The sequence below is a fragment of the Physeter macrocephalus genome, chromosome 8 (assembly GCF_002837175.3).
Source record: "Physeter macrocephalus isolate SW-GA chromosome 8, ASM283717v5, whole genome shotgun sequence".
Lineage (NCBI taxonomy): Eukaryota > Metazoa > Chordata > Mammalia > Artiodactyla > Physeteridae > Physeter > Physeter macrocephalus.
Window position 1 is genome coordinate 77,580,747 of NC_041221.1, and position 12,718 is coordinate 77,593,464.

A 12,718-nucleotide genomic window follows, 5' to 3' on the forward strand; every position below is an offset into this window, starting at 1 on the left:
ATTCAGAGCAAATGTTTAAGTAATGGTTTATGCTAACAGTAGACAAGATGAATTGACATCTTTTTTGACAACTCTCTTTTCATCATCTAGCCTGAAAGGGAATTGAGCAAAAGTTTCTGCCTTGAATAACGTTATGAATAAAAGTGTTTGCATATCTTAAAATAAGTTTGAGTTTATTAAGTCATGTGTTTATTAACTCTAGATGTTTCTCCCTAGAGTAAGCTTTCGGCCTTTTGTAAGACTTAAGTGAAACAAATTACTTAGCCAGCCAAAATTAAAGTTTTTTGTTTTTGAGGAATACTTTAGAAGTTCAGAAAAGCACAGTAAAAAATAATTTGTGTCCCCCTGTCACAAAACAAATGAACATTTATCCACATTTTAGAGCACGATTTTTCTTTTATTTTCATTACTGTAATGGTAGTTACCAAGATCTAGGCCTACTAGTACTAACAGCCATGTAGATCTGATGATAGAGTTAAAGTGTAGTTGGCTCCAGGCCTCCCTGGAAAGGGACTGTGGGTATTTTGTTTTGATGTGTGGATAGTGAGAATCAGGCCAGAAAGACAGACCTTTAGTGAAGGTGAGACTCAGAGCAGCGGGTGGGCTAATTCTTCCCTCTCCTGGCACATTATACACCTTGAATATAGGTGTCTCTTTTCAGTTCAGCTGTGGACCCCCTCATGGCAACTTAAACAGGTACTGTTTCCTCCTGGCATCAGAGATCCTATTATTTGAATCAGTAGCAGCTTCTCTTTGGGATGGGGACGGGGAAGTGATTCCAATTTCTTGCTAAAAAATAAAATACCTGTGGCGCCTAAGCAGATGATGACATCCCTGAGCAAAACATCGTGACAGAGAGAAGTGTTCTATGTTGCTGTCACCCGTGCCGTCAGGCCCCCACCGGGGTGCACAGAAGGAAGGATGCTAGGAGAGGCATGGAAAGAAGGGAGGTGGTGGATGGAGGGTGGTAGAGGCCAGCTGTGATGGGGGAGAAACACAGGACAAATGGAAACTACCCCTCTGTTAATTCACTGGAGAAAAGAGGCTTTTCTTAAAAAAAAAAAAAAAAAAAAAAAAAAAAAAGAGGCTTTTCTTTGTCTCCTTTTATTAAATCCTTGAAAGTGTCCTTGAATGGGAATTGTCAGTGATTTGCCATGTAATCATAAGTTTTTATTTTAAGGCCATTTCATTTCTTCTACAGAAATGAAAGGAGACCAGTATTAGTGGGCAGGAGACTTAGCTTCCCGTTCATGTGTTCTTCAGGTCTAAAGCCCGTCACGTGGTCCTTTCTAAGGAGCACTAAATCTCGGGACTGCGGCAGAGACGTTGAAACACAAGGGAAACACTTGCTAACCTAGGCCCGTCTCTTGATGTGCCGTCTGGACACCATGAATTCAGTGAGCCTGGGTGCTCGCTGCAGGGTCTGCCTGGACTGCAGCCATAAAATATGACCCACCTGTTGGGCAGGGTGTCCCCGAGGCAAAAGCTCTGTCCCAAATCTCAAGGCCTCATTTGTGGCACTGATGATGGCTTTGAGCTAAGTAGATGGGAGCTTTCATGCTGCCCCATCCTCTTTGTCTGCCAGCTTGTGTACAGCCTTGGCCCTTCATTAACTTAGGTTTAGAAAGATATGCTAGGTATTAGAGTTAAACCTTCCAATGATGAGTATTCTTTCCCTGACCATTCCCACCACCCCCCTTCCAGGTCTGAGTTGCATGATCATGCCATGCACACATGGACACACCACAGTGTACTGTAATGATTATTTTTTCATGAAGGCAAGAACTGTGTGTGTCTCCTCTGTCATATCCTCAGTGAATGGTGCAGGTTCTGGCCCATAGGGTGTGCTAGGGAAATAGCTGTTGGGTGAAGGAACGAATGACAGTAGTTCGTAGTAAGCCAAAGTGCTCCATTTCTTGTCTTCTATGCTTTATTCAATACTTTATTCTATATTTACTGAAACTCTTCCTCTAAGTGTGATGCTCAAACTTCCTGTGGGACCCCCAGATGGGTGTGTGGAAAAAGGTCAACTTTTGGGCCCCATCCCAGACTACTGAGTCAGGCAGAATCTTAGCCAGGGACCCTGGAAACTGCATTCTTAATAATCACCCCAGGCAGTTTTTTTCTTATAGTCTACAAAGGTTTGACTATAGGCAGACACACATTAATATAATACATTTTAATAAAGTTATACAGAAAGCAGATAAAATTGTCCGAAGATAGAAATACATAAAGGATAGGACTCAATTATCCATACAGTACTTATTAGTACCTACCATGTGGCAGCCACTGTTCCAGGCACCAAATGCAGAGTGGGCAGTAGGGCAGACATGATTTCATGGTCAGTTGGAGAGACAGACTGTGAGTAAAATAGACAGTTGTGAATTGTGATAAGTGTATGAAGGAAGAAATGAAAGCCAGAATTATTGACAGATAGCCATGGGCTTCTCTGAGGAGACGTTTACTCTGAGGCTGGAAGAATGAGAGGAAACTCGTCCGTGTGGAGAGTTAAGGGTAGGTAATGGGGAGGATGGTCCAGAGAGAAGGGACCCATTTGTGAGAAGCTCAAGGAAGAAAAGAGCTTGGGCAAGTTGAGTGGCTGAAAGGCTACGGTGAGGGACAGTGGTAAGAAATGAGACCAGGAGGGAAGCAGAGACAGATTACTCAGTGACACATGGAGGACCCCTAAGTACAATGAGTGACTTCATCCTAAGTACAGGGGGAAGCTGTTTCAGTGTTGGCAGAGACATCATGGTACAGTATGTGCTTTAGAAAGATTTCTCTGCTGCTATGTGGAGAACACATTGGAGGGAGGGTGGACGTGCAGGCAGAGTGCATGAGGATTACTCAGTCCCGGTGACAGGTGACAGTGGCCTGCAGAGACAAGAAGTGAGTGGATTCAAGAGGGAAAACAAAGGGTGAATCCTGGAAAGGGCCTGCAAATGGGTGGAGGGCAGTGAAGAGAAGACGGCTGGGTAGATGGTAGGAGCCAACCAAGAATAGTGTGGTCAGTTCTAAAGGGGGTTGGGCTGGTAAAGAAGCCAGGAAGGTTTCCATGGTGGGACTTGGAGGATGAATGTTCCCAAGCCAACTAGGATGACCAAGAGAAAGAGGAGGAGGAGGTAGGAGGGGCATTCCTTGGAGAGGATTCAGTCTGATAAGGCCCAAAGCCAAAGAACACTATCACTCTGGACAGTGCATTGACAGTTGCAGACGTACAATAAACGCGCATTGAACATTTAGGTGGGCCTTAGATAGGGAAAGCATATACATAGTGGTCAGTAGTATGAGCTGTAGAAACAAAACACCTCAGAATCTGGCTTCACCTCTAACTTTGCCTCTGTGAGCTTCAGTTTCCTCCGATGTAAAGTGGGAAAATAGTAACAATATCAACCTTGTTGAGAAATTGTGAAGAACAAATGTGATCTATGCAAGGCGCTTGGCCCAGTGCCTGCCTGATAGAGGTAAGCACACTGTAAGTGTTACAGGTGTTTGTTCTGGGGCTCCGTGAGCAGTAAATTGACCAGAATATTTGGACTTGAAGTCAGGGAATTCTGCAAGCTAGTCTTGACCCAGAGCTCAACAAGTTAGGTCAACTCGAGTGTCTTAAATACTTAGGGCATCAGTTGCCTCATCTATAAAATGAGCAAATTAGAATAATTACTGGTTTTAAACTACTTCATAGTTCTAAAATGCTTTGATCCTAATATGTAAGAAGTTACCATCCAAAGAAGACTTACATAATACCTCATCTATTCAATTTAAACTGCAGTAATCTTTTTTGCTGGTGCTGTAGTAGCTCAGCAGTAGAAAATCAGCATATACTCTCTAGTCTGATACATGAAAGAAATTAAGTGGATGTACAGTAACAGCCCTTGGCCAAGTTATGACTATAGACATACCACCTAGCCTAATATATTAATATTAGTGTAGGACTGGTGAAAAAATAGACAAGCTATAAATGGTTATAGTAGACTAAGATTATTTTGAGCCTGTTTGGAAGATTGTTTTTGTTCTAATTGAAGTAAACCTGGTAGATTGAAGATGTTAATGCAGTTCACTCACTGAAGCTTACTTCTTAAATATGCAGGCATGGACCATAGGGTTCTGAAGTCAGCATTCCTCAGGTGTTTAAAGCGGATGAAGGATTTAAAATCTATCATTCATTTACTGTAGAAATATGACTCTGATAACCACCCTTTCCTTCAGTGCCTCTTACATGAAGCGCTAAACCTTTTTCTGATCTTACAGGTGAATAAAAGTTTCAAGCCCAGTCTCATAATTACAATAACTAACATTTATTGCATTTTAGGTGTACTTTGCAACTAAGTGTTATATGTATAGTCTCATTAAATCCTCAACCCAAAGAAGCACACCATTCCCTTTTGTAGCTGAGGAACCAAGGTTCAAAGAGATTTGTAACTTTCCTGAGGTTACCTAGCTAATGAAACCACTAAATGGATGGGATGTTTTTGTTACATAATTTGGATTGTTGAAGGCTATCAGCCAAAGACTCTCAGAAACCAACACAAAACTATATTTATTTAAATATGATGTGCCAAGAAAAGATGCATACCCACGGAGCTATAAGGAAGAGAAAATAGAAGCTTAGTGGAGATTTGAGCTTGTACTGAGTGATTCTAATAAGGATTTAGGGAAGCAAGGATCGTTGCAGTGTTGTCAGGAAGCGGGACCAGTTTGGTGTCTTGGTCGTTTTTATCTAGGAGGTGAGAATATTGAATAGGGACCAGATTGTCATCAGTCAAGAAATAAGTCGCCCGTCTTAGTTGGAAGAGGGTGATGTTTGGTTACTTTGTGGTGTTGAGGTCCTCTGCCCTGACGTGATTGAGGATGATCTCCGCTTTGTCCCTCCACGGTTGCAGAGTGGCCGTGTCTGAGAAGTGTTTGTATTCTGCAAAAGTTGATGCGGAGTTACCCTCAGACACTACCACCTGGCTGTTAACTGTCTGGGTGCTCGCTCTCTCTTTATCCTTTTCCATTCTTCCTCTCTTTCCATACACTTCCCCCTCCTCTAGTTATTTCATAGTAATTAGCTAATCTCTTCCCTTTGAAGAATAAGCCCCTGGTCATTATGTCCTGCCCTCTTCCCTGGGGAGTGTTAGCACAGGAAAGGTTTTAAGATCCACAGAGACCTAGTCTTGAATCCCAGCTCAGCCCCTTAACAGCTGTTTGACTTTAGGCAAGTCACTTCATCTTTTTGGCCTAGATTTCCTCATCTCTAAAAAATGAGAATGATAACTACCTTGCAGGGTGTTTTGAAAATCAGAGATAATTTATGTAAAGTGCTTGACACACACAGTCCAATCTTAATAAATAGTGGCCACTATCAAAAGCACGTAAATATTTGTCAAATGTTAATTAGCTTATACTTCATAATTCCTTACAGCAACAAAAATACTTTCTGTTAAATCAACTATTAGAGTGTAAAAGGTCACGAAAGATGACCCTTTTTCCCTTCACAAAAGGGAAGAGCTAGACTTTCTGAATGTGATGATCTACCTCTGGGTGTAAGTTATGATGAAACTTGCTGTAGTTACTTCTTATTTTATTTGAAATGAAAATAAAATACATAACATTACGGTACACATTTAACTAATGAAATATATAAGATCATTTTAAAGCTCACAATGGTACACTGCCTGATAAAACTTCATGAGATAGCAGCAAGAATACTTTATTTATGCAGAAAATAATGGCTGGCTGATTAGGACTGTAAGGAATGGAAAACAGAGCCTATTTTTATTATATGAGTAGAAAAAGGTCTTGTAAAATATTTCCAGTGAAAGTTTACTTCTTGTACAAGGCCAAGATTAGAATTAGATTATAGAAGGAATAAATACTAAAATTAGCTCTGAATCGTGGGGTGCTTTTTGTTTTCATCTTTGTATTTTTCTACATTTTTTAGGTTTTTTACAGAAATCGTACTACATTCGTGATCAGAAAAAATGGTTTGGCAGAGCCAGAAACCACCAAAAAAAGGCATTTAGTTTTCTAAAAATCCTTTTTTTCCTGAAGTTACAGTCCTCTCAGCTATGGTTGCCAGTCTTGACATGGTGTGTGGTGTGCACGTGCGCACATGCTCATGTATGTGCACATGTGTCTCATAAAACATCCTAAGGCGTGCTAGACAGAAAATGGTCTTTGAGATTCTAGTTCAGAATTACCTCAAACGTGTGAATTCTGGAAACTGGGACGGTCCATCCCAAATGGTTGGAGTGTTGCTGAGATAGTGTCATCTCCTTTATTGGATCTCTGGTTGTTTTATGTGAGCGTTCATAACACGATTCTAGGAGAAAGACAATTGAAAGCATCCTGCTAATGAAAAACGTTATTACTTTTTTGACTCACTGTTTGTGCGTTCCCTTCTTTCCACTCCCCCTCCCCCAACCATCACCCATCCTCACGTTAGAAGTCGGGCCTTCATTTTCGACACACGGATAACACCGTCCAGTGGTTAAGAGCGATGGAGTCTATCGGTCTACCCAAGGTAAGCCTGAACTGGGAAGACAAAAGGGGTAATGCAAACACCTCACTGTGGAAAGGAATTTAGCAGACTGGGGTACGTTAATGCAGCAAATGTCCTTATTGCCTCAGAAATGAGAAATGTGAGAACTAACAGAAATATGGAAAGGCCTATAAAAAGTAACATATGGCAAGAACTCAGATTGAGAGCAGCCAGGTGAAAGTGTGTATAAATTAAACAAGGTATAAAGCAGAAACTGACACACCATTGTAAAGCAATTATACGCTAATAAAGATGTTAAAAAATTTAAAAAAAGAAAAAAAAACACTTAATATAAAAATAAATAAATAAATAAATTTAAAAAAAATAAATTAAACAAGGTCAGAGCAGGCTTTGGTTGGTAGATAGTTGATTTAGAAGAGCCACCTCCCTTTTTTGTGTTGCTTTTTATACTTAAGATTCCAAGTCTCATTGTATCACTATAAATCATCATTATAAATTTATCTTAATAAAGTATTATTATAAATCATAGTATCACTTTAAATTTTACTGGCTGGGGGGGTTAGAGCTCTTACTCTTGAAATAGATCTCCCAAATAAAACTCATTCAGCAAATATTCAGAACTTGTTAAATTCAAAGAGCGGGCCCCCTTACACCTGTGAGAGATATAGACAAGTGGAGGAAATGAAGAAATAATTACATGTGATAGAAATTGTAGAGCTATTTCTTAAACTTCTTATTTTGAAATAATTTTAGAATCACAGGAAGTTGCAAAAATAGTACATCTTTGTGTAAACTTCATTCAGCTTCCCTTAATGGTGACATCTCATAACTGTAGTACAGAATTAAATTGACATTGGTGTATTAATGTTAACTAGACTCCAGACTTTATTCAGTGTTCACCATTTTTATATGCATTCATTTGTGTGTTTGTGTGTGTGTGTGTGTGTGTGTAGTTCTATGCATGAATAGATTTGTGTGACCACCACCACAATCAAGATGCAGATACTGCAGAGGTTGGCCATTATATATAGCATCCCTTCCCCAGCCCTGTCTCCTGGCAGCCACTAATCTATTCTCCATCTCTATAGTTTTGTCATTTTGAGAATGTTATAGAAATGGAACCATACAGTAGGTAACCTTTTGAGATTGACTTTTTTCACTAAGCATAATTCACTTGAGATCCATCAGGTTTCTATATGTACCAATAGTTCCTTTTTTGAATTGCTTAATATGTACAGCTATTTTAAAGAAATGATTTAAGAGTGGTCCAGCAAGGGTATCGGCTACTGACTTATTTAGACCTATGTTGTTGTTCTTATTAGTAATCCAGGTTTGCAATTAAAAACCCACAACGAAAACAAAAGACTCCTTCATGTAAATTATGAATGCCTTTTTTTAATACATTTGTGCTAATACCTGTTTTAACTCAGTTGCTTTTTTCTTGCAATAGTCAATGTTGATCTATTTTATTTTGCCTTTTTTAATCAAACTACTTTCCCTTCTCCTAAAATGTTGAAAACATAAATAGTGTTCCTTTCTGGACAATAGTTATAATAAAGAGTTCATATTTATTTCTAAACTTCAATTTAGTAAGTACTAACAGGGTGTTGAGTGGTAAACAGATTAATAAAGACAGACATTCAAATGCAGTTTGTATGAGGCAGCATATGTTAGATTAGGATAATTTCATTATGATTTAAACCTTCTCAAATTGTGTGTATGTTGGACCACATTTATTTTGATTTTAAGCCAAACAAGTGATCCATGTAACAGATTCTATTTTAACCCTGATGTTTATTATGAAGTCAGTGATACATTACATTGCAGGAAGTGAGAGGCCAACAGTATACTGAATTGACTTTGATATATTAATTAATTCCTTCATTTATCAATATGAACTGCCTACCCTGTGCTCAGTGTCATGTTACACATTGGAGTTACAAAGTTGAAGAAAACGTTTCGGTAAACTATAAATTGATCCCATCTTCTTCTATAAATTGAAGAAGAAGACATATTCATAATGATTTTCCAGGAGAAATATCAATGTAAAAGGTTCTTGTTTAAAGAAGAGAGGGAGAGTTATAGTTGTGCTCTGCTTACACAGTAGAATTTTAAACCTAGTCATATTCTTCTGAATTGGGAATCCTCTTCTCATTGATACTTTGACAGCAAATGTATTAAAGGAAAGTTGGAAAGACCTTTGAAATTTCATATGCTACAGATATTTCTTTAAGCACTCAGTGACTGTACATTTGTAGCTCAAGAAGCTTTGCTTTTCTCTTTTCTTAGCTTTTTTCAATGTCCAGTAGAAAATTGTGCTTGAGTATCAAGTACTACTGTATGGTACATGATTTTAGTTTTTATGTCAAATTTTATAAAATATTTACTGAAAGCAAGTAATGCCAACAAGCTTATCTTAATCTCAGAAGCTTCAATCCTCATTACTCATTTTTGGTGCCCCATTCTGAAATCTGTTTCTTACTAGGCTTTTAGTTTCAAGCTCAAGAAGAGTATAAAGGTGTATTAAAAGTTTTAGTGTTCAGGGCTTCCCTGCCGATGCAGAGGACACGGGTTCGTTCCCCGGTCCGGGAAGATCCCACCTGCCGTGGAGTGGCTGGGCCTGTGAGCCATGGCCGCTGAGCCTGCGCGTCCGGAGCCTGTGCTCCGCAACGGGAGAGGCCACAGCAGTGAGAGGCCCGCGTACCGCAAAAAAAAAAAAAAAGTTTTAGTGTTCAGTCTTTTCAGTCTGCTAACTCCATACATAGATGGTTATCCAAACGAAGCAATCAGGTGCTCAGAAAATGAAGGTATATTTATTGTAGTGACTTATAATAGGGACAAAATTGGGGGTAAAAAATTGTTCAACCCTGGAGAACTGGTTATAATTATGGTTCAGAAATATCAAAGAATCATATGCATCTATTTAGAAATAATGTTCTTACAGAGTAATGAAAGGAATGGAAAACATTTCTTTCATGGAAAATTAAGTATTAAATAGGTTTATAATACATGCAGTTTGGTTTTTAAACATTCACATACATAAACATAAAAAATCAGAGACATACATAAACATAAAAAATCAGAGACATACAGAAAAAAGACTGGAATATACCAAAATGCTAATAGTGACGATCTGGAAGTGGGGTTATAGGTATTTTTCTTTCATACTTTATCTACTTTCCAGATTTTATTCAGCGAAAATGGGTACTTTTTTTTTTCTGCTTAAAGTAATACATGCATATGTGTGCATTGTATGTGTGTACACACATGTTTACAGAACTGTGTAGCCAAGTTCTTAACAACGTAATAAAATGTTTTCAAGAGGACACCCTTCTCTGGGCAGTCACAAGAGTGACTCTGATACAGAAAGCAAAGCCTACAGGGGCTCATGCCTTGTGCAATGAAACTGCTACCCAGCCCTGTGGACAAAGCCTTCTTGGAGTGGCTGACTGTGAATCCCCCACTCTCCTGAGCCACTAGGAGGCGCTGTCAGGCAGGGGACCAGATGCAGAGATTGGTCCGCATGAAGAACAAGATGAGGCACAACTGGAGTTTCCTCTTCATTTAAATAAATATAGAACAGCAAGGACAATCAGAGTAGGGTCATTTGGGAGAGTTAAAATAATTGTGAAAAGCAATACATAATAAACAGATTTTTCCCTTTTGTTTTCCAGATATTTTACCCAGAAACAACAGATGTCTATGACCGGAAAAACATACCAAGAATGATATATTGCATTCACGCACTGAGGTGGGAAAAAAAATACATTTGAAGTCTAGGAAGTAAATTTAAATAAAACCACAATTTCAGTTTTGAAAGAGAGCTCTTTTTTTTTTTTCAAGTTTTTTTAATAATCTGAGCTTCTTTTTAGATTGAGTTCTAAATTTGCTGGTATAAAATTAAGGTAATTGTCACATAAAAACAATACTTGGGGGCTTCCCTGGTGGCACAGTGGTTGAGAATCCTCCTGCCGATGCAGGGGACACGGGTTCGTGCCCCGGTCCGGGAAGATCCCATATGCCGCGGAGCGGCTAGGCCCGTGAGCCATGGCCGCTGAGCCTGTGCATCCGGAGCCTGTGCTCCACAACGGGAGAGGCCACAGCAGTGAGAGGCCCGCATACCGCAAAAAAAAAAAAAACAAACAAACAATACTTGAACTTGAAAAATATTTTTCTGTTTTTTTAATCCATTTCAAAATAGAAAACCAGAAAATGAATGAAAGACCTGTGAGTATAATAAGGAGAAAATTTTAGTTGAAATTTCTAGGAATCTGATAATAATGTGCTACCATATTCTTGAGTTATGATCTACTTTACAAATATAGCCAAAATGCATCAAATGGACAGCTTTAATAGTCATACATTTGGTTTTCATACTCTTAAAATCATTAGCTTGGCTCAATTCTTAGCATAGAATTGATTAATAAAAATCACTATAAAAAAGTGTTTTGAACTTTTGTTCACTAGAACTTGTACCGTATGGGTAAAGAAGAAACTTAGAAGTTGCTTTAAATTAGTCAAATCGCGATACATTCATTTTTTTAAAGCAATTGTTTGATATCTTAATTTTTTTTAATATTGAAATTCTACCAGTCACAGATTGTTCCTTACCTTATTGGCCTGGGAGCAATGTGATTTTTAGATGGTAACAAAAATGATTCTAAAAATCCAGTTTGTGGCTGTTGCCTTGTGTGTACACAGGTAATGGCTGGAAGGCTTCATGTCTAATTAAATTTTAAATTTCTTTTAGAACATCTGCCTTGTATTTATATCACTAGAAGTCATTTTCCTGGCACAGTCTTCAGCCTAGAGGTTTATATTAACTTCTTCCTGGCTTTCTTCCTCTCCAAAGGAGAAGATTTTTATAATAATTCATTACAATGCTGGCTTACTAAAGAATTTCGATTATGTCAAATAATTTGACTCCCACCCCATCAGTCCTTATGAGATTTCTTTGGAAGACGACAGTTGCTTGAAATACAGACCAAATGTAGGTGCCTGTTCTGTGATTTACTCTAGTAATTTAGGACAACTGGGAAAAAACCGCTTCTATGCCTGCCCCCTCATATGTGGCTAGTATATCATTATTCCAGCAGGTTTTCTAAAAGCTTTTTGTGCACAAGTGCTCATTTTGAGGAATATTATCAAATGTGTTGCCCAACATACTTGGTCAAATGCTTTTCAGTGCCTAGAATCATCACTTAACACTTTGTGACCTGCTAAGCCAGCCATTAGTTAATCATTATGGTATCCATGCATCAGGGTGCTAATCTCCAAATCCGTAGCCTGCTCATGGGTGTCTTCTGTAAGCTTAAATTGATTTCCTGCAGTGGACACCTGGGGTATTAATGTAAGCAGCTTATAAAGAAATGGTGGGCTAAATTCCTTTCTGGTGTTGTCACTGTTGTAAAGAAGTTACAGAGAACAACACTGAGGCTTACAAATGTATGCCTGCCATAGTTTTAACAATGGCTTGAACGGCTTGGTAAACAAAGAAAAGGCAACTTCTTGCTTTCTCCGACAGTTTTTCTCAGGTTATTTAGTTACTCATCCTGGAAGTCTCCGTTACTGGAGCAGATGCCTGCCGAATGTTATTCACCAGATCTGACCTTAAGTAGGAATTTTAAAAGTAGGCTTGAAAAGCAATATTCTCTTAATAAACGGCATTCTCTGGGAGACTCTCCTTCACTTTTCTCTGTTCTAAACTTACTGTATGGCTGCTCCTTGAGAGGGAATGGAGAAGTCTCAGGTGTATCTAAAGTTTTTTCTATCAAAACATTTTCCTGCTATGGTTTAGAATGCAGTCAGTTACTCAGATGAGGCTGATATTCTGCTCTGTTGGGCCAGACACATTTGGAAGCTGGGTAGCAGAGCCATTTCATAAGTACAGTGGGTTTGGCCTCACTGCATGATCAGAAGTGGTGCTGAAAATGAACAAAGACATCCTCAGCCGTTATATCCTGGCTGCACATACAGCAGTGTTGTTGGTGTAGAGAGTTGCCATTACCTCCCAGGAAATTAAGCAGGTCAGAAGTTCTGATTGTAGATCAGGAGCCAGGCAGGAAGATCCTCTGCCTTCCTCCTGCCCCAACCTGTGGGCCTGACTTGATCTACAGAGTTCACGCCTGGCCCTGCCAGCTGGTCTTCTGTTCCCTGTCTTATTTTTTTTTAACATCTTTATTGGAGTACAATTGCTTTACAATGGTGTGTTAGTGTTCCCTGTCTTGGGCT

The 12,718-nt window shown here is 39.0% G+C and overlaps 1 protein-coding gene across 1 annotated transcript in view; it reads left to right on the plus strand.

Annotated features, from left to right (window-relative positions):
- The window catches only part of IQGAP2 (IQ motif containing GTPase activating protein 2), a 306,248-nt gene that overhangs the window by 154,259 nt on the left and 139,271 nt on the right, over positions 1 to 12,718 (plus strand). Inside the window, exons 4-5 of the mRNA XM_007105494.4 lie at positions 6,431 to 6,508; positions 10,162 to 10,238. Of these exons, the coding sequence (XP_007105556.3) occupies positions 6,431 to 6,508; positions 10,162 to 10,238 (155 nt within the window). The remainder of the gene's footprint in view (positions 1 to 6,430; positions 6,509 to 10,161; positions 10,239 to 12,718) is intronic.